Source organism: Blastocystis hominis, assembly GCF_000151665.1.
Source record: "Blastocystis hominis, Singapore isolate B (sub-type 7) whole genome shotgun sequence assembly, scaffold_25".
NCBI lineage: Eukaryota > Bigyra > Opalinata > Blastocystidae > Blastocystis > Blastocystis hominis.
In genome coordinates, this window is record NW_013171833.1 from 101,423 (window position 1) to 125,978 (window position 24,556).

The 24,556-nt window shown below is 50.2% G+C and overlaps 4 protein-coding genes; 2 read left to right on the plus strand and 2 right to left on the minus strand.

The window, feature by feature from the left end:
• Positions 1–374: 374 nt before the first annotated feature.
• GSBLH_T00003111001 (uncharacterized protein) lies at positions 375–3,620 on the minus strand (the record flags this gene model as incomplete). Its single annotated transcript, XM_013041787.1, has 1 exon — positions 375–3,620. The coding sequence occupies one exon, from the start codon at positions 3,618–3,620 to the stop codon at positions 375–377; it is 3,246 nt and encodes a 1,081-aa protein (XP_012897241.1).
• Positions 3,621–3,760: 140 nt separating this feature from the next.
• On the plus strand, positions 3,761–5,261 carry GSBLH_T00003112001 (Isovaleryl-CoA dehydrogenase; the record flags this gene model as incomplete). Its single annotated transcript, XM_013041788.1, has 7 exons — positions 3,761–3,847; positions 3,881–3,994; positions 4,026–4,108; positions 4,139–4,275; positions 4,305–4,532; positions 4,562–4,773; positions 4,806–5,261. 7 exons carry the CDS (start codon positions 3,761–3,763, stop codon positions 5,259–5,261), a joined length of 1,317 nt encoding a protein of 438 aa, XP_012897242.1.
• A 371-nt stretch (positions 5,262–5,632) lies between these two features.
• Positions 5,633–7,490, minus strand: GSBLH_T00007113001 (uncharacterized protein; the record flags this gene model as incomplete). The annotated part of the gene is made up of 3 exons (XM_013041789.1): positions 5,633–6,644; positions 6,677–7,452; positions 7,482–7,490. The coding sequence occupies 3 exons, from the start codon at positions 7,488–7,490 to the stop codon at positions 5,633–5,635; spliced, it is 1,797 nt and encodes a 598-aa protein (XP_012897243.1).
• A 3,221-nt stretch (positions 7,491–10,711) lies between these two features.
• GSBLH_T00003113001 (uncharacterized protein) lies at positions 10,712–24,189 on the plus strand (the record flags this gene model as incomplete). XM_013041790.1 has 6 exons in its annotated part: positions 10,712–10,859; positions 23,415–23,524; positions 23,556–23,645; positions 23,678–23,890; positions 23,925–24,024; positions 24,064–24,189. 4 exons carry the CDS (start codon positions 10,712–10,714, stop codon positions 23,750–23,752), a joined length of 423 nt encoding a protein of 140 aa, XP_012897244.1. The 3' UTR covers positions 23,753–23,890; positions 23,925–24,024; positions 24,064–24,189.
• Positions 24,190–24,556: the final 367 nt, after the last annotated feature.

Sequence of the window (24,556 nt, forward strand, 5' to 3'; positions counted from 1 at the left end):
GCGGGGTGCAGGCGCTGCCCGTCCACAAGCGACTTGAACCGCTCCAGCGCCTCCGACAGCAGCATGCCGGGGCGTTTCATCGCCTCGCCGGGCGCGAGCGTCATGGCGTTGTTGCTCCCGCGGGAAGCGACGATCCCGTACTGCGCGGCGACGTCCTCGATCTACGCGTGAGACGAACCGCGGGGAGGCACGGTGGCGAAGAAGGGCGCGTAGGCCTGGGGCACGGGGAGCGGCTGCGGCCGGCTGCTGCGGACGATGGCGTCGCAGGCGGTTTCGAGCCACGTGACCAGCTCGGGGCTGAGACTGGCGTTGCCCAGCGAGGCCTTGGAGTAGGGACAGCTCTGCAGCTCCAGCTCGTAGGCGTGGAGGAGTTCCTAGAGGTGAGAAAAGGGAAACGGAGAAACCGATTCGGGGAGGTTGAGCTTGGCGGGCCCCACGTTGAGCGCCTCCGCGAGGCGGCGGTTGCGCTGGATGATGCGGCACTCGCTGTCGCACTCCAGACTGCGGTTGCGGAGGTCCTCCAGCACTTGCGGATCGCCGCTCACGCCGATGAGGCACTTCTGCATCTCCGAGCGTCGGCCGCAGGGGCAGCGCACCTCCACGTCGAACATGCACGGCACCGCGGGGCACGGCGTGCCCGGGTGGCAGGGCGCCTGGCACGTGTGCTCGCAGAACTCTCGCTTCTTTCCGCAGACCTGTCCGCAGCCGGTGCGCAGCACGTCGTCGGTGGTGCAGGGCGGCTCGTGGCACGTGCGCTGGCAGAAGTGGCCGCAGGGCAGCGGCTTGCCGCACACGCGGTTGCAGAAGACCTTCTCGCGGTAGCAGGGCACGCCGTGGATGATTCCGTGGCCGCCCTCGCACATGCGGTCCGTGGGGATCGTGCAGGGCGGGCACGGCCCGAAGTGGCACGGATGGTGCCGGCTGTGCCCGTTCGGACAGAGCTTCGGACACGGCTCGTTGCACACCGGCGGCGCCGTCCCGCAGCGCACCGGCGGCTGGATGACCTGCTTGCCGCAGGCGCAGGTGATGGGTTCCATGCTCACGTGCCCGCAGGCGACGCAGGGGCCCGTGTGGCAGGGCAGGTAGCACGTGTGCTTCCCGCAGTTCAGCAGCTTCCCGCACACGCGCTGGCAGACGTGGAACGACCCGTCGGAGCGCTGGCCGCGGTGCGGGCAGCACAGCGCCTCGCAGCGATGGCGCCGGCAGTTCAGCTCGGTCTTGCAGACGCGGTCGCAGACGAACGGCGCGCGCAGCGCGCGCTCCTGCTCGGGGGAGACGCTGAGCGGCGCGGGGCCGCCGTGCAGCGCCCAGCAGGGCACGGAGCGCTTGGAGAGCCCGCAGCGGCACTGCTGCGTGCAGGGCGCCTCGCAGGTGGGGCAGGGGCCCGTGTGGCACTTCAGGGGACAGGTGTGCAGGCCGCAGGGCAGCGGCTTGCCGCAGACCTCGCCGCAGCAGGGGAAGGGGTCGGCGCAGCTGGACCAGGCCGGGTTGACCTCGAGGGCGAGGTGCTTGCCGCAGGGGCAGCGCGTCGAGGCGGTCACCGAGTAGGGGCAGGGGCCGCAATTGAACGCGTGGCAGATCTTGTCGCAGCGATGGCGCTGGCACTCCAGGACCTTCCCGCAGACTTCTCCGCAGCTGTACCCGCCGATCCCCGCTTCCCGGATCGACAGCAGAGCGAACGGCTCCACCTTCGACGCCGCCGTGTCCGCTCGCGCTTCCACGCTTCCCTGTTTCTCCGTCTCCTCACCCTGCTTCTCCTTGTCGTTGTCCTTGTCGTTCTTGTTGTTGTCCTTGTTGTTATTGTCTTCTGCTCCTTCTTGTTCTTCTTGTTCTTCTTGTTCTTCTTCGTCGCTCAGATCGCTGAGGCCGTCCAGATCGCCCAGCACGTCCGCGTTATACAGCGCCGCGCGGACGGTTCCCTCCGTGGCGGTCGCCACCGTCGTGATCATCAGCTCGGGCCGATAGTCCGGATTGCGCGAGCAGATCGCCATGCGCGTCTTGCCGCACGGCATGGTCGTGTGGTGCTTCCCGCAGTAGCAGCGACACTCCACGCTCACCGTGCACGACGGACACGGCCCCGCGTGGCAGCCCAGCGTGCACGTGTGCTCCTTGCAGTCCAGCAGCTTCCCGCAGATCTGGTCGCAGTGCACCGCGGTCGGATCCACGCCGCAGCGCACCGTCTGCTTCGTCTTGCCGCACTGGCAGGGCAGCTCGATGGTCGCCGAGCAGGGATGGCAGGCTCCGGGATGGCAGGGGTCCGCGCAGGGGTGAACGCACGATCCCCCGCGGCTTCGCCCGCAGATCTTGCCGCAGCTGTGCGGGAGGAGCGCTCCGTCGGCGTTGTGGGAGTCGGAGCCGTCGCCGGATCGCGCGTTGAGCATGCCACGGCCGCAGAAGCAGCCGGAGAGGATGGTGGGGACCTTCTGGTCGCTGCGGCAGAAGGGGCAGCGCGTCTGGACGAACTCGACGCCCTTGCCGTGGAGATAGCCGAGCGCCTTGAAGGGATCGCGCGCGTGGCGCGGAATGGAGTCGAGCGTGGCGCTGTCGAGGTACTTCACGATCCACTGCTTCATGCAGCGGAGATGCAGCACCACGTAGCACGACGGGCACGACCAGATGAGCTGCTTCTTCTGGATCACCTCCATGCAGATCGCGCACGTGTAGCGCTCCCGCGCCAGCTCGCGCTCCAGGCGGTCGCGCAGCGGGAGATCCGTTGCGGAGAGAGAGGAGTGCGTGGAGAGAGTAGACATCGTGGAGACGGTCGACGCCACCGACTGTGCGTCCCAGTCTCGATTGGCGGCACGGCCGCGACGATTGCGAGAGCGCTTCGGACCGGAGGGAGCCGAAGCAGGGGCTGCGGCCGATGGGCCCGAAGCCTCCGAACCAGCGGGCTGCTGCTGCTGCTGCTGCTGCTGTCCTTGCTGCTTTTGCTGCCGTTTCTTGGCGAATCGGCTCTTTTTGGGAGTTTGCTTCGCAGGTTGAGCGGGCTGAGCTCCTTGAGCAGGTTGGTTAGGCTGGTTAGGCTGGTTAGGCTGAGCTTCCTGAGCAGGTTGAGCTTCCTGAGCAGGTTGAGCTCCTTGAACAAGCTGAGCATTTTGAGCTGGCTGGGCAGCAGCAGGCTTCTTATTGTTCTTTCTAGACCGTCTTGGCTTCGGTTTGGAAGCCGCTTCTTCAGTCTTAGGAATGGCCTCCGCGCCTTGGGAAGAATTGGAACCCCCCACAGGCTTCTCGGATCGCTTTCCATTCCTTCTGCTTGACCGCTGCTTTCGAGGTGCTTCGGATTGCGTTTGTGGTAAAAACTCCGCAGCCTCCGGATTCATCGTGGCAGCTGACGCAAGAGCTTCCTTACGAGCAGGTTTCGCCTGTTGGGAAGACTTTTGTTTCTCACCCTTTGTTGAGGGATTATTTTTCTGCGAACCTTCTGAATTAGTAGAAGGAACATATTCTTTGAACGAATTCACCTGAGACAAAGAAGTCTGGTTCTTCTTCTTCTCAACTACACCTAAAAACACACAAAAAGAATCATACCATTTCCATTCGCAGATGTTCCTTCCTTTCCTTCTTGCGTAGAAAGCATTTTTTGAGCATTTGAGGCTTGAAGAAATTTCGAGAAAATTCATATTCACGATTATTCAGGTTATCATTTTTCACAAACGCAGTTCAAGCAAACGTCACTATTACTATAGCATAAATCTATGCAAAATAGGCTTCATAACACGAACCAAATCGCTCAGATATAAAGTATACATCTTTTTAACAAATGCTCACCTCTCGTTTACTACACTCGGGAAGAGCTCTTGTTCCCTGTTTCATTTCTCCTATTCTCTTTGGGAACAATCAACTTATTGTTCAGCACTTGTATTTCCTCATGACTTTTTAGACTCGAAAGCTGGTAAATGCATTCTCTACAAATGCTGGAGACTGCTGTGACGAGCCCGCTTTTAAACCGACTCTTTTTAACCCAACTGAGGAACATGCGATGCTTCGGGAAATGGTATTTGTATTTCCGCTTTCTCAGAATTCAGATCCAAGATTTTGTGAAAAATGAAGTGGAACCTCAAGCTTTGGAGTACAACAACAATGAAGCATTCAATATGGGTTTGTTCAAGTACTTTCTGTGTCGCTATTTCATCAATAGAAAAATGGGAGAATTGGGACTTCTCGCCCCCACAGTAAGCGAGGAATTTGGAGGTGGCGGTATGGACGCTACGGCTTCTGTGATTATCCACGAAGAGCTTTCGACTTCCGATCCTGGTTTCGGACTCGCATACTTGGGTACTCCATTCCCTGTTAATTCCACCCAGCTCACTCCATTCTGTTCGTAAATAACCTCTACATCAACGCTACCGACGAGCAGCGCAGCCGCTTCCTCCCCGCAATGTGTGCCGGAGACAAGATCGGCGGCGTGTGCATGACCGAGCCGGACGGCGGCACGGACGTGATGTCGATGCGAACCAACGCCGTAAAGAAAGGAGACACCTATATTCTGAACGGACGGAAGATGTGGATCACCAATGGCGCCATTAACGGAGGTACGTTTTCCCGCGGGGATTCCACGTAGAATTGGGCGACGCGTTTCTGGTCTACGCGAAAACGGACGGGAAGCTGTCGATGTTCGTGGTGGAGAAGGGAATGCGCGGGTTCTCTCTGGGCCAGCAGATCAAAAACAAGCTGGGAATGCGATCCTCCGGCACGGCGGAACTTGTCTTCGAGGATGTGGAGGTTCCGGCGTGCAATCGGATCGGCGAGGAGGGCAAAGCGGCGTTGTGTATGGTAGAAAAGAGAGAAAGAAGGGTGAGAAATAGATGCGCAATCTGGAGATGGAGCGCGTGACGCTTGCCGCGCAATCGGTGGGGATCGCGAAGCGGTGCATCGAGGTCATGAACGCGTACGGAGGCGAGCGCGTGGCGTTCGGCCAGCCGATCAACCGGTTCGGTCAGATCCAGAGGCTGATCGCGGAGTCGTATGCGGGGTATCAGGCGGGCCGGAGCTTCTTGTACAACGTGGCGAACGGGTTGGATCTGTTCAAGCCGGGGAATCGGATGGACACGGACGCGGTGAAACTGTTCTGCGGACCGATGGGGAAGCAGGTGGCGGATAACGCGATTCAAGTGCTGGGCGGATATGGATATGTGGGGGAAGGCGTCGTGGAAAGGCTCTGGCGCGATGCGAAGTTGCTGGAGATCGGGGGAGGAACGAATGAGGCGCATCAGAAGAATATCACGAAGGATTTGGCGCGATCGGGGTTTAGTCTGTATTGAAGTGTTTGTTGTAGCAAAGATGAGGAGGGATTGGGAGGAGCGATTTGTGTGGAGAGGGACGGGAAGCAGCAGGCGTTTGAGTGGAATCGATTCGTATAGGGAAGAAGGTTTGTTTTGAAGGAAAAGGGTAGGAAATAAGGACAGAATCACTTCGATAACGATCGATCGATGTTTCCATTTCTATCATTTCGATGGTTTTTGATATTTCCAATTGAAGAAAGGGTTAATAATAATAATAATAATAATAATAATAATAAATTCTATTTCATCTCTACACAAATCCTTCCTTCGTAAAGCACGATGACACTTATCCACATCTCTCCTCCCCTCTTCCCAATCGTTTGTTTCATCAAAAAAACACGCAGAGTCCATTATAATGATACATTTACTAAAGGAGAGAACTGCTTCACTGCCGGCGAGCTGCGCGTCATTGGCGATTCATTCACTCGTTTGTCCATAAACTCGATATCTTTCAGCACCACATCGTCGAAATCCTCCATCAGCACCGCCGCTCGCTTCGTATTCTCCGTCCCCAAAAACGATCGCGGCGGCTCCGTCACCGTAAACAAGCGCGTATCCGCCTGCAGCTTCATCGCATTGTGGTATCCGTCGATCGCCACCTTTCCGAACAGCGGCCTCTGCTCGTCGTCCTGCGCGAAATCCATATAAAACAGGTCCAGCGGAGCCAGTTTCCAGAACTTCACGCACTCCTCGAGCCATCGCACCGATACCACGGGGATCCGCAGCAGCTGCGCCTTGTTCACTTTCGCGGTTCGCAGGGTGCGGCAGATCAGCAGATCGCACTCCTCGGTGACTTCGGACATGTAGACCCCGCCGAAATCGACGAGAGACCGGTAGAGAACGTTGGTTTCCACCTTCTCCGTGATCTCCATGATGCTCGTAAACGCCATGTGGAGGCCGTGGAACACGCTGTGCTTCCGCTCGCGGAGCGTCTTGCGGACGTCCTCCGCGTTCTCGAGCGTGAAGGTCTGGTGAATGTCGCGGAAGATCTCGCTGAGACGGAGAATGTATTGCTGCTCGACGCCTTCATACGCGGAAAGCTTCTCGAAGTTGTACAGATCGGATTTGGTGTCGAAGAAGACGTACGGGAAGCATTTGATGAGACTGCTCGTGGGGTTCAGAATCATTCCGCTTTCTTCGTGCATTCCCCACACTTCGTCTTTGTCGTCCAGAATCAAGAGGCGTCGACACATCTCCTCTAATGTCAGTTCCGGAAGCGACTCGGGCGTGGGATTGGCGGGGTCGTAGACGTTCTGCTTTCGCACGTATTGGTTCCAGCAATCCACGATCTTCGAGAGAAGCTTCTTCTGCGGCTCATTTCGGGTTTCTCCGCGCGCGATAAACCGCTTTTTGAATAATGTGCTACGACTCACGCTGTCAAAAACAAAGAATACTTATCGGGGTCGACGATCTGCATGACTTTCTCGGCGTATTGATTCTCTCCCTGCGTGTACACGATCATCTCGTAGGAGTTCGCGAGCATTTGAAGCATTGCGCGAACGCCCGGCCGGATTTTGATGAGCAGCTTCGACATGCGAGCGCTTCCATTGTCGTCCACGTAGAACAACTCGATGGAATGGACCTGGTCCTTGAGCGTTTTCTTCCATTCATCCTCCTCGTTGGATTCGGAGGCTCCGTGGAGCCAGTTCAGAAACAGACCGATGCTTTCTTCTTCGTGGATCGCGTGGACCAAGGTCATGTCCAGATCGATGATGAGAATGAGCTTCTTTCCGCCCAAGAACTTCACCTCCGTTCGACTATTCAGCTCTGGAAGGACCGTGACTTCGGGGAGTGGCGTGGAGGGAGGCGGAGACGTGATGTCTGGGAGAGTCGACTGCGCGCGATTGGGAACAGTGGGAGAAACAGTCGCTTTCGGGACGCTTTTGTTGGTCAACGATTGAATGCTGAATTCAAATTCTCGTTTTTTGCACTGGTAGATGTGAAGCAGCAGGCCTGTCGCCTCCTGGAAGGTTTGTGGTATTCGTTTGAATGCACCTAGTGACTCATGGACTCCGGACGATGTGCTACATTGGAGAAAATGCTCCAAGATCTCTTTCTCTTTTTCAGAAGGTCGTGCGTAGTAAAGTCGAGGCGTGATATCTCCCCACAACTGGTGAAGCAGGGCGAACGCTTCTCGCTTTCGTGATTTTTCGTTCTTATGAGCGATGCACTAAAATGAAAACAAGGTAAAACACACACATAACCCATCATGCACAAGCGATTCTCATGAAACAGGTCGAATCGCACCCATTTCAATGTGGGTTCGCTATTCATGGGGATGTCTAACCACTTGACAGTCAGCTGAAGCGGTTTGATGTATCTAAATGAAAAGATGTGAAAGAAGATACTGATCGAGCAGTTGCTCTGGGTTTGAAAGCGTGATCTTGGTATTGGGACTCACGAACAAGTCGTGCACGATCCCAGCAATATGATTGCTTTGTTTTTGAAGTGGAAATCGATTTGTGTCACGAATACAAAGGGATGGATAAGAATTGAGCTCAAGACTTTTTAAGATGGAGCTGTTCAATCCATGAACAAGAAGAACGAATTGAAGCGTTGTGTCGCCATGACTATCCAACGCAGAAAGAAGTTGGTCTCGGAATTGATCGAAATCGATCATATTTGTTATGTTTTCAAATGAAATTCCCTCCAGTACAGGGGGAGAAGAGAGCGTTTGGGGCCACTTCACACAGCACTCAAGAACTTTTTTGTCCGATGAACCCATCATACACGCAAAAACGACTGGCATCTGAGGGTGATGAGAAAGCAACAAGGAGAAAATGCGGGTCTGCAAACTGTTTGCAAGGGGTCGTCTCTCAGCCTCTGTGAGCGCTACAGGTTAGCCCACCTCTATTCTACAACTCTGATACCACTCTTCCCAATCTTTCCAACAATAGTTGTTCAATTGGTCTATAGGAACAATCGGCAAGATCGGAGCTGCCACTCCCTACTATTCACCGAGTCGTAAACAGGTACCTCTCCAGGTTTCTTCGGAGCCTGCTCCATGTATTGGGACACTGCCTCGCGCAGTGTTTCTTCAATTGTAGGTTTTCTTCGAGATACTAATGGACGGAGCTCAATGATTTTGGATGTACTGTTATTCGGCGGAGATAATAGCCGAATGGCATCTAAATCAGTCTGATCTAGGATTTCTCCGTCCTCCTGCTCTAAACTCATTTGAGTGTTGGTTTGGTAATAATCGCAATAAAGAAGAAAAAATTATATCAGTCCAGACAGAAGAGGAAAGGACGTCCGTCAGGAGACGCTTTTAGCCTTCTAGAGAGGTGAACTATGGCTTTCACTTCTCAGAAAGCGGGAATTCTTCATTTTTGTCACGCCCTCTTTTTATTACAACAAACACCCGATTCTATCTGTAATGTGTCTTCCTCCATGGCCTTGTCTTCTTCAGACGACGAATTTTCTTCCAAAAACGAGAGTGCATCTCCCTTCGATTGATTTCCCACTAACGTGTGTAAGAGCGTCAGCTGCTCGCGAATGACGTCGTTCGCCTCCCTCAGCAATCCCCGCAGCTTTTCGCTCGAATAGTCCTCTCCCACCTCCGCGATCTTCTGCAGCTGCGCTTCAAACTGGCTCATTTTGTTCTGCGCGTACGTCTGCACGTCTTCTCCGCCTCCAAACAAGCTCACGCAGCCTATGTCTCACCAACCACGTGCATCTCACGAATCTGGGGTGTAGCGCAGAAAGACTTCTGTGCTGAGGCCGGAAACACTTCTCTCACAGGCGTAGCGTTCAGATTCTGCAGCACCTGGTTCTGCTTCTCCATCATATTCTACCTATAAGGCGAAGAAAAAAAGGCGGCAAACGGTAACAATTCCCTGATTTTCCTGCAGAATCCGCTCCAACTCCGCAACGCGGCTTCGCAGAACGCTCAGCTGCTGCTCGTAGCCCGTGCTGATCTTCTCCTGGAAGCTTTTCTGTGTATCGATGACCACCTACGCGGGAATCTTCGTTTGCCGCGCTCACTTCGTCCGGCTCGTCGCCGCCCATATTGAAAACATGTCGTCGCGCAGGCTGGCTGCGCATGGCTTTGGTGAGGCGCTGGCGAAGCGCTCCGATCTCGTTGGATTGCTGGTTCATTGTGACCGATTGCACGTTAAAACGGTTGATGGCTTCGCTCGCGCGCTTGCGCGACTCCTGCAGCTGCTGCTCTAGACTCTGCTGTGTGCGCTGCTGGGCGCGGAGGTCGCTTTGCCATTGCGTTTGATCGCGAGAATGGGTCTGAAAGAGAATAAAAAAAGAAAAAAAGAAGAGGTACTTCGCGGGCTTGCTGGAGTTGACGAGTGATTTGCTGCTTTTCTTGGGTGAGACGCTGATTTGTTTATTCTACACACAATACAATACTTCGGATTCGGTTTGGAGGCGACGAACTTGAGCGCGGTTCTATGGATGGGAGGCAAGGAACTGTTTTACTTCTTCCAACTGCTTTTTCTGGAGTCGAATTCTTTCGAGAAGCATGTAGAAACTGTTTACTATCTTGACAACCTCATCGGGTTCAGCGGAATCGAACTTGAGACCCGATCCGAGACCCATACTTTCGAGCCTTTCAAGTCAAGTGTATAATATAGAAAAAACCTTTCATTTACAAAGTTGATACTCTGAGTGAGGGTTTCAGTCGTTGCAATTTGAAAAGCAGATTTGTCGACATCACCTAATTCATAAGGAAGCATTACAAACCAAAGTACTCATGACAAAAGATGTCTCGTTTTGCTGATCTAAAATGCCGTGAGACAAAGAATTCAGCCCCCTTTCAAATCCTACCAGTTCCTGGTTGCTCCATCAAAAAAGAAAATAATACTGGAATTCCAGAAAAAATAGGACATCTGATCCAACTAAAAACAGTAAATACCATCAAGTTCTATAGTGGCATCGTAGATACCTAAACTATTTAAACGAACCAAGGAACGTGATGGAGAAAACAACCGTTTCGGAAGATTTGGTAGATTGTTGAACGGAATATATAGAGTGTAGAGAACAAACTATGAGAAACTGAAGCGAGTAGCTACAGTGATGAAGCAACGGATTGTATGGCTTGGAAATATAGCTTAGATGTAGCAACAGCATGAAGAATCCGAGGCTAAGCTGAAAGAGAAAATAGCTACGTTGGAAGAGGAAGCTGTATAATGTTGTGTCAGATTAACATGAATAGGGAGCTTCATCAAAGGAAATGAACGAGCTCAAGAGTTCGAATGAAGTAAGTATATTGCTGACCGTTAATCCCTAGCAACTGTCTAAGGAGCTGTCCAGTCTCCAAGAGAATTATGTACTGAAGTTGTATAAGCCTAAACAATAGAAACTTCTGGTCGAGAAGAACGAAAATGCGGAGATGCAAATATCTACACTGATCCAGGAGAAAACAACGTTATTTGTAAGATCAGAGATTGTCCTTGATAGCTAGTCATCGGTAAATGATGAGCTTCGTCAGCAGGCAGAGAAGAACGACGAACTTCTCGTTGGTTTGTTGGCTTGGTTTTATTTTTGTAGAAAGGGAAAAACGAAGAGTTGGAATCACTAAAGAAGAAAGTGGAGGAGCTCAAAGTGCTCTTGGCCAAGGCGAAGGTGATGATCGGTAAGCAGGTACGGAATCGATTGGCAATGTAAGAGGTAGAAAGAAGAGAATCAACATCTTCTGGAATTGAAGAATCAAAAAGAAGAATGGGACAAAGAATCCGAGGAACTGAAGAAAGAAATCGAAGGATTGAAAGAGAGTGTGAATTCGAAAGAGAATGAAATTGCTGAATTGAAGAACCAAAATGAATCACTTCAGAGTACTAATTCTGATAAAGAATCATCACTATCTAACGAGATCGCTGAATTGAAGAAAGAAATCGAAGGATTGAAAGAGAATGTGAATTCGAAAGAGAATGAGATTGCTGAATTGAAGAACCAAAATGAATCTCTTCAGAGTACTAATTCTGATAAAGAATCATCATTATTGAATGAGATCGCTGAATTGAAGAAAGAAATCGAAGGATTGAAAGAGAGTGTGAATGCCAAGGAAAATGAAATCATTGAATTGAAGAACCAAAATGAATCTCTTCAGAGCACTAATTCTGATAAAGAATCATCATTATTGAATGAGATCGCTGAATTGAAGAAAGAAATCGAAGGATTGAAAGAGAATGTGAATTCGAAAGAGAATGAGATTGCTGAATTGAAGAACCAAAATGAATCTCTTCAGAGTACTAATTCTGATAAAGAATCATCACTATCTAACGAGATCACTGAATTGAAGAAAGAAATCGAAGGATTGAAAGAGAGTGTGAATGCCAAGGAAAATGAAATCATTGAATTGAAGAACCAAAATGAATCTCTTCAGAGCACTAATTCTGATAAAGAATCATCATTATTGAATGAGATCGCTGAATTGAAGAAAGAAATCGAAGGATTGAAAGAGAATGTGAATGCGAAAGAGAATGAGATTGCTGAATTGAAAAACCAAAATGAATCACTTCAGAGTACTAATTCTGATAAAGAATCATCACTATCTAACGAGATCACTGAATTGAAGAAAGAAATCGAAGGATTGAAAGAGAATGTGAATTCGAAAGAGAATGAGATTGCTGAATTGAAGAACCAAAATGAATCTCTTCAGAGTACTAATTCTGATAAAGAATCATCACTATCTAACGAGATTGCTGAATTGAAGAAAGAAATTGAAGGATTGAAAGAGAGTGTGAGCATGAAAGATAATGAAATCATTGAATTGAAGAACCAAAATGAATCTCTTCAGAGCACTAATTCTGATAAAGAATCATCATTATTGAATGAGATCGCTGAATTGAAGAAAGAAATCGAAGGATTGAAAGAGAATGTGAATGCGAAAGAGAATGAAATTGCTGAATTGAAGAACCAAAATGAATCTCTTCAGAGTACTAATTCTGATAAAGAATCATCACTATCTAACGAGATCACTGAATTGAAGAAAGAAATCGAAGGATTGAAAGAGAATGTGAATTCGAAAGAGAATGAGATTGCTGAATTGAAAAACCAAAATGAATCTCTTCAGAGTACTAATTCTGATAAAGAATCATCATTATTGAATGAGATTGCTGAACTGAAGAAAGAAATTGAAGGATTGAAAGAGAGTGTGAATGCCAAGGAAAATGAAATCATTGAATTGAAGAACCAAAATGAATCTCTTCAGAGCACTAATTCTGATAAAGAATCATCACTATCTAACGAGATCACTGAATTGAAGAAAGAAATCGAAGGATTGAAAGAGAATGTGAATGCCAAGGAAAATGAAATCATTGAATTGAAGAACCAAAATGAATCTCTTCAGAGCACTAATTCTGATAAAGAATCATCACTATCTAACGAGATCGCTGAATTGAAGAAAGAAATCGAAGGATTGAAAGAGAATGTGAATTCGAAAGAGAATGAGATTGCTGAATTGAAGAACCAAAATGAATCACTTCAGAGTACTAATTCTGATAAAGAATCATCACTATCTAACGAGATCGCTGAATTGAAGAAAGAAATTGAAGGATTGAAAGAGAATGTGAATTCGAAAGAGAATGAGATTGCTGAATTGAAGAACCAAAATGAATCTCTTCAGAGTACTAATTCTGATAAAGAATCATCACTATCTAACGAGATCACTGAATTGAAGAAAGAAATCGAAGGATTGAAAGAGAGTGTGAGCATGAAAGATAATGAAATCATTGAATTGAAGAACCAAAATGAATCTCTTCAGAGTACTAATTCTGATAAAGAATCATCATTATTGAATGAGATCGCTGAATTGAAGAAAGAAATCGAAGGATTGAAAGAGAGTGTGAATGCCAAGGAAAATGAAATTGCTGAATTGAAGAACCAAAATGAATCTTTGAACAAAACTACGGAACAAAATCAAGCAGAAATATCGAATTTATCTGCGCAGCTTTCTTCTTCATCTGCAACGGTCCAAGAACAAGTCTCTACAATCGTTCTTCTCCACTGTTTCCTTCAATCCTAGAGCCAATTGCAAGACGCAAATTCCCAGTTCGCAGAGACAAACGATCAGCTCATTGTAGCCCTTCGTCAGAAAGAAGAGTCCATCGAGGTTTCCATTCTTCTTTTGTTTCATTGACAGAGTCTTACGCAGGAAGCCGATAAGGCAGCTTCCTTATCGCGAGAGAATCAAAGTCTTCATGAAGAAGTTTCGAAGCTTCAGCAAGAAAAGAAAGAGCTCGGTTCGCGTTTGAACTCCGTGGAAGAAGAATTGAAGTCGAGGTACACGTCAATCGAAGGCTTGATGAATAGCCGAATTCAAGAATCGCGAATGAAAGAACTGATCAACAAATCGACAAAAGTGTTGAAAGAAAACGTACACATTGACTTCTTGCTTTTTTATCTTCAGAATCAATTCAGTGATCGCATTTTGATGTTAGAAGGCGAGAAATCCCAGCTTCAAAGCCAAATCTCCAATCTAAACGCATCGGTAATCACAATGAAGGAAGAGCTGAGCCATCACTCCGACGAAATGCTAGAAAAGGATCGAACGCTTCGCGAGAAAGAGCAAGTCATTGCAGAGCTCGGAACGATGATTAAAACCCTGCAAGCCAACATCGTTTTCGTTCTTGATTTCGATTGAATGGTAGAAAAATCTCGAGGATCAAGTGTCCGATAAAGAAAACCAACTCGTACATCTACATATTGGTATATTCCTTATGCTTTAGAGCCACATTGCGAAGCTCAAAGAATCCATGACCGACGAATTGGCCATTAAAAAGCAAGGCGAAGCCCGCACCGTCGTCGTTCTCTCACAGCTTCAAAAGAAACTCGACCAGCTCGAAAAAGACGTTTTCCTTCTCTCTTCTTCTTTCTAACCCTCAGAACGCTTCGCTTCGCACGTTCGCCGACGCATCGACGCTTCCCTTCCCCGCCGATTCGCAGCTTCTTATCCAGCCGCTCTATCGCCTTCGAATCGACGGTTCCTCGACGCAGGAAGGCGCAACGTCCTGGGTCTTCGTCTGCTTCACTCACCAATCCGACGACAAAACGGAAACCGTTCGCAAATGGGTCTACGAATCCACGCTCCTCACCGCCTTCCCCGATACTCCGCTTCCTGACGAGCTTTCCTCGCTCACAAAACGTCTCTCGATGGAAGCCGACGTCTCGAAAGAATCGTCGCTCAAAGAGCTTCAGCAGGTTTCGCAGTCGTTCGAGGCGTACAAAAAGCGAACCAAAGCCGCGACGCTTTTGCTTCAAGAGCGAAACGAAGAAGCCACGGCGCAGATCGCCAAGCTCCAGCGAGAGCTCACCGAGGCGCAGCAGGAGCTCGCTTCGATCCAGCAGCGCGTGCAGCAGCAATCCGACGATTCCACCAGCGAGCTGCAGATTTTGCAAACGCAATTGGCGGACTCGACGGCGCGATTGACGCAGTTGGAAGCCAGCAAACGCGACTTGGAGCAGACGTTGGCTGAGAAAGAGGCCTCGCTCTCTGCGAAGAGCAAAGAGATCGACGAGCTGAACGCGGTGATCGAGGCCGAGCAGGACCTCAACGATGCTCGCGAGCGCGACGTGCAGGAATTGCGCAGCACCGTCCAGCAGCTTCGCTCCGAAATCAGCCAACTCATCCAGAAAACCGCGGAGTCCGCCGTGAAATCGATCGATTCGGTGGACTCGGTGGTGGTAATCCCGCGAAAACAGCAAGCCCGGTCGCCTTCTCCGTCCAAAGAAGCGTCCGAAGAAGTGTCTGTGGAGAGAGAAGAGCCGTCGGCGAGCCTGGCTATGCCGACGGTGATTCGGCGATCGCTCGCTGCGTCGAGCGACTCGCGTTTGAATCGTTTTGCCTTGTTTTTTAAACTCACAAAAAGAAGTCGAAAGCGAAAGCGATCGCGTGTTGGTTTCACTCACCAACAGCGTGGACGAGACCAGCTTGTAGGCTCCGTCTCGCTTTGTGAGGTGTAGAGGGATGTACAAACTGCCGCATAAAATCATCCAGGAGCTGCGATCGGAGTTGGAAGAAGTGAAACGAAGCTGCCAGCAAAACTCGGAGTTTTTATTTGGAATGGGGCGGTGAGGCGTAGCAAAGTGGAGAGTCTGCAGCAGGAGGTGGAGATGAAGAATAAGTATATTGCGGAGCTGGAAGGAGATATGAAGCAAATGAAGATCATCAGCGTTTCAGAGAACATGCAGTACATGCGTCACACGCTGGTGAAGTTCCTGTGTGATTCGACAAAGTCGGAGAAGGTGAAGATCGCTCCTGTGGTGGAGCAGCTGCTAGAGATGACGTAGGCGTGGAACGAAGAGGTGATGGGTAGCCCGGAGGAATCCGACCAGATGGAGAAGAATTTTGGTCTCAACCAGCGTGGATGGTTTTTCTAAACGTGTTTGTTTGATATCCAAAAGAATCCCATTGTTTTTTGTAAATGACTGAAAGACAGATCGCCTTCGATTCTCCCGTGTACTGTATGACGGATTTTATCTGCCCTTCCTTCCTACGGAGGGAAACAAGTTAATGTGCTGTCCGGTTCGTTATCTTTAGGAAAATCGCCTCAACTGGTTCTGTGCGGAGGTGGTGGTGCATCGAAAAGTGGAATTAAGAATTATATTGTAGGGATGACGAAGTTGAGCGATATCTAGGCAGTTGGGGGTATTAAACGAGCTGCAGACAACAAACTGCACTTCCGACCCCTAGTCACGTTCAATACAGACCAAGATCTGATTCATCGCATTGTTCCTGCTTCTAACGTTTCTCTCTCTCTGCTACCTAAAATCTAGGGAAGATTTCTATTCGGTTGCCTGCGTAACGGTACAGTAATCTACCGCGTGGTCCGAGGAGAAGATGACAGTCACATCAAGTTGGTTTCGCCATCTTTCCTTCATCCTAGCCTCGAGCGCGTGCTCTTCGTCCAAACCGACTTCGCAAAGCGGCCCCTCCAAGTAAAAAATGAATTTCCCGCCATTCCCTCCAGAACGCTCTGGCCGTTAAAAAAGACGACGTTTCTCTCTTCACAGGCGGCGAAGACGGCATTCTCCGCAGCTGGGAGTTTTGCAAAACGACTTCGGGCTGCGACCTTCGCCTTTCAAACCACTTAAATTTATTTTCGTGTCCGATTTCTTCGCTGGTTCTCAATCCCACCCAAAACTTCGTTTTTCGATTTTCCTTTTTCTTTTACTCCACAGCTTCTCGCCGCTTCGCAAAACGGAGAAACCGCGGTTATCGAGCTTTCCACCTTCGGAATTCTCCAGCGAATCGCTTCCCCGATCGCTTCCGCGCGCGTCGTCGCCATTTCCTTCCCGTCCCCCGCGGTTCTCGTCATCTTCTACACACTCCCCCGCGGTTCTTCTCTCGCTCTCGTGTTTGGTCCGGATTCCGCGGGGAATCAGGTCAAATGGCGGCAAGAAAAGAAGGTTTCGCTGGGGAAAGGGCGTTTCAGCTGCGTTTCGTTCGAGTAGGCGTGGATTCCCGCGGTGAACCAGAGCGAGCCAATCATCGTTTTTGGTGGGAACCAGCGAAGGCGAAGTGGGCGTTTTGGAGTTTCCGTCGTTTCATTGGCGGGGAAAAGTTGGCGGCAAACGAAGATTGGGATGTAGATGGTGGCGGAGCACGCGCTGCCGGTGACCGGGGTGACGTACGTGGCGCCGACGAGCTGTTTGGCAACGGCGGAGCAGAGAGCGAAGTTTGGAGAGGAGTATAAGAAGGTGGTGAATCGGGAGATCGATGATGAGGGATGGGTGGTGTCGTCGTCGGTGGATTACACGGTGAGTGTGCGAGCGATGGAGAGAGCGAGTAGGCGAGAGGGAGGCTGTGAAGGGTAGATCCGATGGTGTGGATGCAAGTGGTCGTGTACTTGGTTTTCCTGCTTCTGATAATCTATGTGGGATGGAGAATGAACTTTTCGCATTGACTTGTTTGTTGAAAACGTATGGAGGCGGTACTGTGTTGCGAAATGGAATGAAATGAAATGGAATGGAATGGCGAATTGCCTGTCCTCTATTTTTATATTCTATTTGGTTCATAATGGTTTGCTCCATGATTCCTGTCGTATTTCATTTTTTGTTTGTTGCAACTCATGGAAGCTCTGCTTTCGACGCTTGCATTTCGGAGAGTTCCTACCGTGGAAAGAACAAAGAAACGGAGGAAAGAGGAGCAGGATTCGGAGCAAGTTTCGAGGAAGCGTCCCAAACTTCTCGAAGACATTCTCTCCGGAGAGAACCCTCCGACCTTAGTTCCTTCCTACACATCTAAAGGTGTGACGTGCAATTTGGCTTGTTTCTGTAGGAATCAATATGAACAAGGAAAAGGCTGGGAAATGGGAGCTGGCTCCCATTCCTCTAGCCGGTCATGACAAAATTGACGAAGTAGTTTACTGGAGACGTGTTGGAAGTCCTCCGGCCGTGGCTCCGACGGATATCCCTCTCCACCCCACATGTATTATAGAATATACGGGTACGCCCCTCTCTTTTCATGTTCTGGGAAGATGCCGAATTCGAAGAGATCCGCACAAAAATCCCATCCCTGAACAAGGTCGATGCGGACCGTTTATTCAATTTATGCCGGAGGTTCACTCCATCTTGTAATCCTTGATCCTAGCTACAATCTCCGCTGGCCTGCGATCGTGACGATGTTCTCCGCCGAGAACAGCAACGCGACCCTCGAGATCTGCCAAGACCACTTCATGGCCGTGACCCATGCGATCTTCGACCTGCGCAGCAAGCACAACTACCAGCGCACCAACGAAGAAGAGCTCCTCTACTGCCGCAAGTGGGTTCCTCTCTGTGCTCCTGACTGGCAGCTTCGACCGCTCGCTGGTGAAGAACCACCGCTTTTTAAAAGACATTATCTTCCAAACGAGCAGCCTTTTAGACGACGCCGAGCGCGAATTGGAGGCGCAGATCGACGACATCAACGCGCTCATCAACCGAATCGGCAACGTGGAGCCCGCGGAAGGGCCCAGCCGCTACGACAACCTCGACTCGGTGCTCACCATCGCGAAAGGTCCGGTCGATCAAACCCCGATCACTCCCAGAACCGCCTGTGTACCTCAAGCGGACCGCTGGCGTCTCGCTGCGCAGCGCCCGATTCGATAATAAAGTGCGTGTGGGTGCTAGGATTGTCGGTAGATCGCGACGACGTTCTTTGCAGACAACACGCAGGAGCGTCTGAACGCGATTCTGTGCAAACTGAACGTGCAGATTCCGCGGATGGCCACGCGGAGGATCTGCGATACGCTCGACCGACTCAAGCAGGACATTCTGAAGCTCGTGTTGTTGAGAGTGGGAGGAGAGGAGAGAGAGGTGAGGAGTAGAAGTATCTGGCGCAGAATGAGGCCGTCATGCCGACGCCCATGCCGATGATGTATCAGAACGCGGATACGAAGGTGCAGAAAGGGAGGAGAGGTGATGAGTAGAAGAAGAGGAAGAGCGCGATGGCATATTCGGGCGTAACGAAGTCGTACAATCGATGATCTGTTTGTTTCAGAAATTTTGTGCATTTCATGGCAGAAACGCAGAAAGAGGAAGTTAAAACCGAAGAAATGAAGCAGAACGGAATGGGGTGGGGTATAGAGAGGGATGGAGGCTAATGTCGTAGCTTGGGCCAATTCGTTCTGGAGACACTGGGGTTTGTTTTGATATTAATCGGGGTAAACTATCTTATCTTCCAAGAACGCATTTTGGGAGATAAGGCTGCAGAGATTGAAAACTATGTAAATCAAGCTGTATTCGTGTTGTCGAGCATCGAAGTGTAGTATATCCTTCCGGATGACAATCGTACCCGGAATTTGTATGATCGTCACATTGTGATGCTTTATTCAATGCATGTGAAGGTATAATTCTGAGTAGAGTGTAATGGTACAGCCACATCCTCACCATTCTCTTCGCGAGGAGGAGTTTGATCTCAACTTTGGAAATCAATTGCGTGTTCGTCGTATTACCGAGTATTGTCAATGGAGTGAGGTATTGTTTTTTTAAGTTCAATAGAGTTAATGTCATAGGTGAAGAATGCTGACGGGACTGTTTCGTATGAGAAAGGCTGGGTTGATCACCTGTACTGCTCAAACGACTCTACACAATTTGTAGCATTTCCTCCGACGATTTCGTAGACGAAGAGCACCACGTCAACATTGATCGTGATCCCTTCCCTTCTCGCGTTTCTGTTCCGCGCCGCATTCTCATCGGCTCCTACGTAGTCGATCCACCCTTTTTCAACCACACAGTAGACACTTCGAATTCAGGGTTCATGCTGCTAGCACACTTTCACAAATCGCTATGAGGCGACGAGTTTTTCCACACAATACGTTCCATCTAGCACGAAAAAGCATGGATTCCTCTATGTTAGCAAATACTGGTACTATAGCAGCATTCGCGATGTAGGCCGCACCGATAAGCTAGGAAGGCAAAACATGACGATTTTAACAGATGAAGAGGAAGAAAAGTGGGATGCGGAATGTATGGTGGGAGATATTCGTGTTGGCTTCGAAACGGAGCGCATGCCGTTCGAGGTGACAGTGTACGGAATTCAGAACGATTACCGCATCATGCCGATCCGAAAAGACGGAAAGGCGCACTACATTTTGTTTGAATCGAGAGTGTATCCGAAGAATGTTTTATCGTACATCGAGAAGAAGGAGGGGTTGAATATTCAAAACTGGCGCTATGTGTGTGCTGTGGCGGTCTTTTTGGGAATGCTGTGCCGCATCTCGGACGCGTGGCCGTTTGAAGTTTGGAATTCCATAAAAAGGCAGTAAGTTGTAGTACCTTCCGATAGTTCTGCGAGCGCTGGCGTGCGCGGTGCTCTATCCGATGTTCACTTCTCTTGGGTGTAGAGCCGTTCTTTATGGAGTGCGGGACATGAACGTGTACAAACTGATGCTCTATTTGATTTTGCCGCTGTTGTTGTTCATCTCGCTGAATGTGCTGTTCCGACTGATCAAGATGTACCGGTTCGGTCTGAAGGTGCTGCAGGCCCAAAAAGAGAAAGAGAAAGAGAAAGAAAAGGAAAAAGAAAAAGAGGGTACGAAGGAAAAACAAGACTGGACTGTTTGTGTTGAAACGTTCTGGTGATAGTATTTTTGCGAGCTCTATCCTCCTATTGTCGGTAGAAGCATTTCTTCACTTAGAGACATCGCAAAGACCGTGTTTTACTGCACTTTTTCGAAATTAAACGAATGGTGGGTACGGAGTCCGAGATTTAACCATGTAGAATAACCCGTATAGTATAGAAAATAATGATAGTTATCAGGCAACTTTGAGTGGACGTAACGACAGTTCTATTTCTGGTGAGTACTCTTTCTTTCCCACTGAGCGCCGGTATGAACCATACATGTACGAACGGTATCCGCATAATGTAGTCCCTCGAAAGAAGAAGATTATTGTGTAGCCTTATTCCCCTCTCCACTACCCTGAAACTGCTGGAATCGATATGTATTTTGATTGTACACGCTCGGAATCTAGAAATTACATTCCCTTCCAACAACAACAGCAATTTCGTTCCCCTCAGCCGTATTCTCAGGTAACTTCAATCCCTCGAGATCGCTATCCTTACTATTCCTACCCAGAACACCATAATCCTAATTTCCGCCTTCCTCCCTCTCCCAACCCAATTTCATATTCTCAAACCAGAATATCACCCAACCCATCCTACCGACAACCGTACAACTCTTCGTATTCTCCCCTTCCTACCCCCTCTCCTAATCATCGTCCTCATCATCCTCATCCTCCTCATTTCGAATCTTCTCTTTGGGAAGACGATTCCCCTTTTCTGCACCCTTTTCCCGCGGAACCCGCTCCCTACCCTCCCTATCCTCCCTCCCAGCGTGTGGTCCCGCCTTACTCCGTCCCTCCAACCCGCCATCGCCCCTCCGACTATCCCCCCTATGCATCAAATCCGCCGTCAAGATCCTCAAATCCGCCACCTAGATCCTCAAATCCGCCGTCAAGATCTTCAAATCCGCCGTCAAGATCCTCAAATCCGCCGTCAAGATCTTCAAATCCGCCGTCAAGATCTTCAAATCCGCCACCGAGATCCTCAAATCCGCATTCGGCGGCTGGCGGCGAGTGCGGGAAATCGACGTGGAAGTCGGGTCTGCCGCGCCAGCAAGTGGAGCAGGCGAACGACTTTAAGAAACGCGGTCAATTGGAGGAGGCGCTGCGTGTCTACCAGGAACTGTGTCTCGAGTATCCGACCAATTATCTGGCCTGGCAGGACTGGTCGCGCTGCTATTTCGACCAGGGTCTGATCAGCAAGAGCCGAGAGGTGCTGCTGCAGGGCCTGCAGTGCATTCCGGACAGCGAGGCCTTGCTGAGCCGGCTGGTCAAGGCCGAGGAGCGTCTGCGGAACGTGCAGGGCGTGATCGCGGGCGCGGATCGGTTCATGAGCCTGCCCGGCGTGTACAACGAGCGAGATCGCATCGAGATCGCGCTGGTGGTGGCGAAGATGGGCTGCCAGTACAAGGCAGCGGAGCTGTTCGAGCGACTGCTGCGGACGAAGCAGCTGCAGCCGCAGCAGCCGATCTATCTGGACTACATCCGCTTCGTGTTCAAGGCGGAGGACTACCAGAAGGGCTTGCAGCTCCTGAAAGCGGTGCTGAACAAGCAGGTGCGGCAGGAAACGTTCTGGTTCTTCTCCTTCTCGGTGTTCGAGCAGCACCACACGTTCGCCTGCCGCCGCGGAGACATCCGTTCCCGCGCCAACAATAGCGAATTGGAGGGATATTTGGAGCGCGCGGAGAAGTGTCTCGCCAAGGAGCACTACTGGAAGATGAACTACGTCGCCGCGCAGGCGCATCTCCGCTCGTTCACGCACATCCGCCTCTGGACGCGCGCCAAAAAGCGACGACTGCGGTCCTACTGCGAGGTCTACCCCGCGGTAATCCGGGTCTGCTTCGACTCGCTGCGCCGCTGCGTGGAGTTCTGCGAGGACGACCACAAGTGGAAGGTGTGGATTTTGGCGGGCCGCGTGCAGGCGCTGGCGGGGAATCGTCGGTCCGCGATCCGAGTAGGCGTTCGGAGGAGCTACCAAGCAGTGTTTGATGCGGAGCACGGAGTTCGCGCCGTCGCAGAGCGTCCACGCGGTGTCTCTGGAGCTGTCGCGCATTCTGGACTTCATTGGGCGGCAGGGCGAAGCGAGCCGCGTGATCCAGTGGAACATGCGGCGCTTCCCCGACGAGTGGAAGCTGGTTTTGGAGCGAGTGAACCAGCTCTTCCGCGAGAACCGCGCGCTGGACGCGTACCATTTATGCATCGACTCGCTGCGCCGCGATCCCACCGCGGGTCGTTTGTGGTCCTCCTTCATCCAAATCGCTCACCAGTATTTTCTTTCTTTCTCTCTCTCTCACTCACGCAGATTGTTCGGCCCCTCCGCGGCGCTCCGGCAGTTCTACGCGGCGCTCAAGTTCGTGGCGCGCTCCGGCGAGGTCTGGTGCGAGGGCGCGCGCGTCTTCCTCAACCCCACCTCCCGGCATTTCAGCCCGCGCAACGCGCAGCGCTGCCTCATGTTCGCCGTCCACTTCACTCCGCAATACGGTGACTCCTTCATCGAGGTTTCTCCGTTTCCACGATTCTATCTAGGCGATCCGGCTCTCCATGATCCTCTCCGACGAGCTGCTCGCCTTCGGCCAGAGCAACAACCCCTGCTTCCTCTCCGCTCTGCTCATAGCCCGCGATTATCAGCCGATTTTGACGCGCTGCGTCTACGTCGATCCCAACTACGGCTCCTGCTGGTTCCGCGCCAAGTTTTTCCCGCTGGGCAGTGCCCAGGAGGTCGCGCTGCGCGCGGTGAAGTACACGGCGCAGAGGGTCGCGATTGCGGCCAACGTGTATTATGACGCGCTGCTGGGGCTGGCGAAAAACGCGGGGAAAGCGGGAAAAGCGAGGGAGGGCGAGGGAATGGAGGGAACCGCGGCGCGCGGAGCGCAGTTTTCGTATGCGTTCCCGCCGTATCAGATGGTGGTGTCGCGCGAGACGATGCCTGTGGGGAAGAAATTGAAGATTCTGTTTGGAACGAGCCAATTTGAGGCGTAATGGGGATGCAAGGGAAGGGCTCGGGTGTTTTGCTCGGGTCGGCAGGGATTCTGATTCTATGGAAAATGTAATGTTTTTTCTTGGACTGTTTGTTGAATCCTGTTAGGGAGTTTCTTTGATTACCGTTACTTTTACAAAAACGTGTTCGGACTATGGAAGTATCTTCTACCGCGCCTGCTATGTCTTCGGGACGTCTCCTGAAGAGTGAACCTCGGAAGGGGCGTTCCATCTCGGAAGATCGGATAAAGTTTATTGAGGAAGAATACGATGTCACTCCATTGCGAGCTCATTACGTTGTAGTATCTTTCCGTTGAGATTGCAGCTTGGTTGTCTCAACTCTTGGGGAAGGAGATTGATTCGAATTTGGCAGAATCGCTGAAGAGTGGTGTGGTAGTGATGTGGATTCGAAGTAATAAAAGTAGGCTTTGTGTGAAGTGGTGAAACATTGTCTTCCTTCCGTCGAAATTGGCAAATATCATGAAAGCGAAGGTAGCTGAGTCGTAGCGCTGCTATTTGTACTAGATAAGAATTCGTTTTATGCGCGAGATAATCTGACAATCTTTGCAAAGTGTTGCCAGAGCATGGGGATCGATGCAAACGATTGTGTGAGTGTTTCAATGTTTGATCGTGGGGATGTAGGATTCATAAATGTGGTTATCACTCGAATAGAAGAAGCAAATTGTGAACGCTTTGCTTCATTTTGCATTAGCAGGAATCAAATTTGGCCTTAAACCGATTTCTATCAAGGACAAAGATCGTGTGCAGTCGTGTAGGTTATTTTTTTAAATATTGTGTGTGATAATCATAGTTGTTGAATCCATGCCGGAAGATGTGGTGAAAGGGCTTCGCGAAATGGTGGAAGATGCAGAGACAACCAAAGCAACTGAAGCAGCCGAAGGAACAACGAAGGAACAAGTCGTTGAAAAGGAATGGGGTACGCGATGTAACATGGTAATTTAGAGTGTAGACAGCAGTGATGATAGAAATGTAATTATTCTGATCGCTTTTATGTTTCTTGTGTTGATTGGAATGTTTTATATTGCGTCCGTGTTGGAAAAGGGAATGCAGTTGTTTGTTTGTTTGAAAAATAGAAGAAATGGAATATAGGAAGGATATTGAGAGGAAAAAGATATGGATAAATTATAATAAAAATAGTGAGAAATTCTGGAATATCTTATGTTCATTTGACACATAACATTTAGATATATTATAATATCATTTTTTGGTAATAACTATCTATTCTATTCAATAATTGAAAATGGTAGTGGTACACAACGGTTTGTAATTTGAGGATGGTCCTG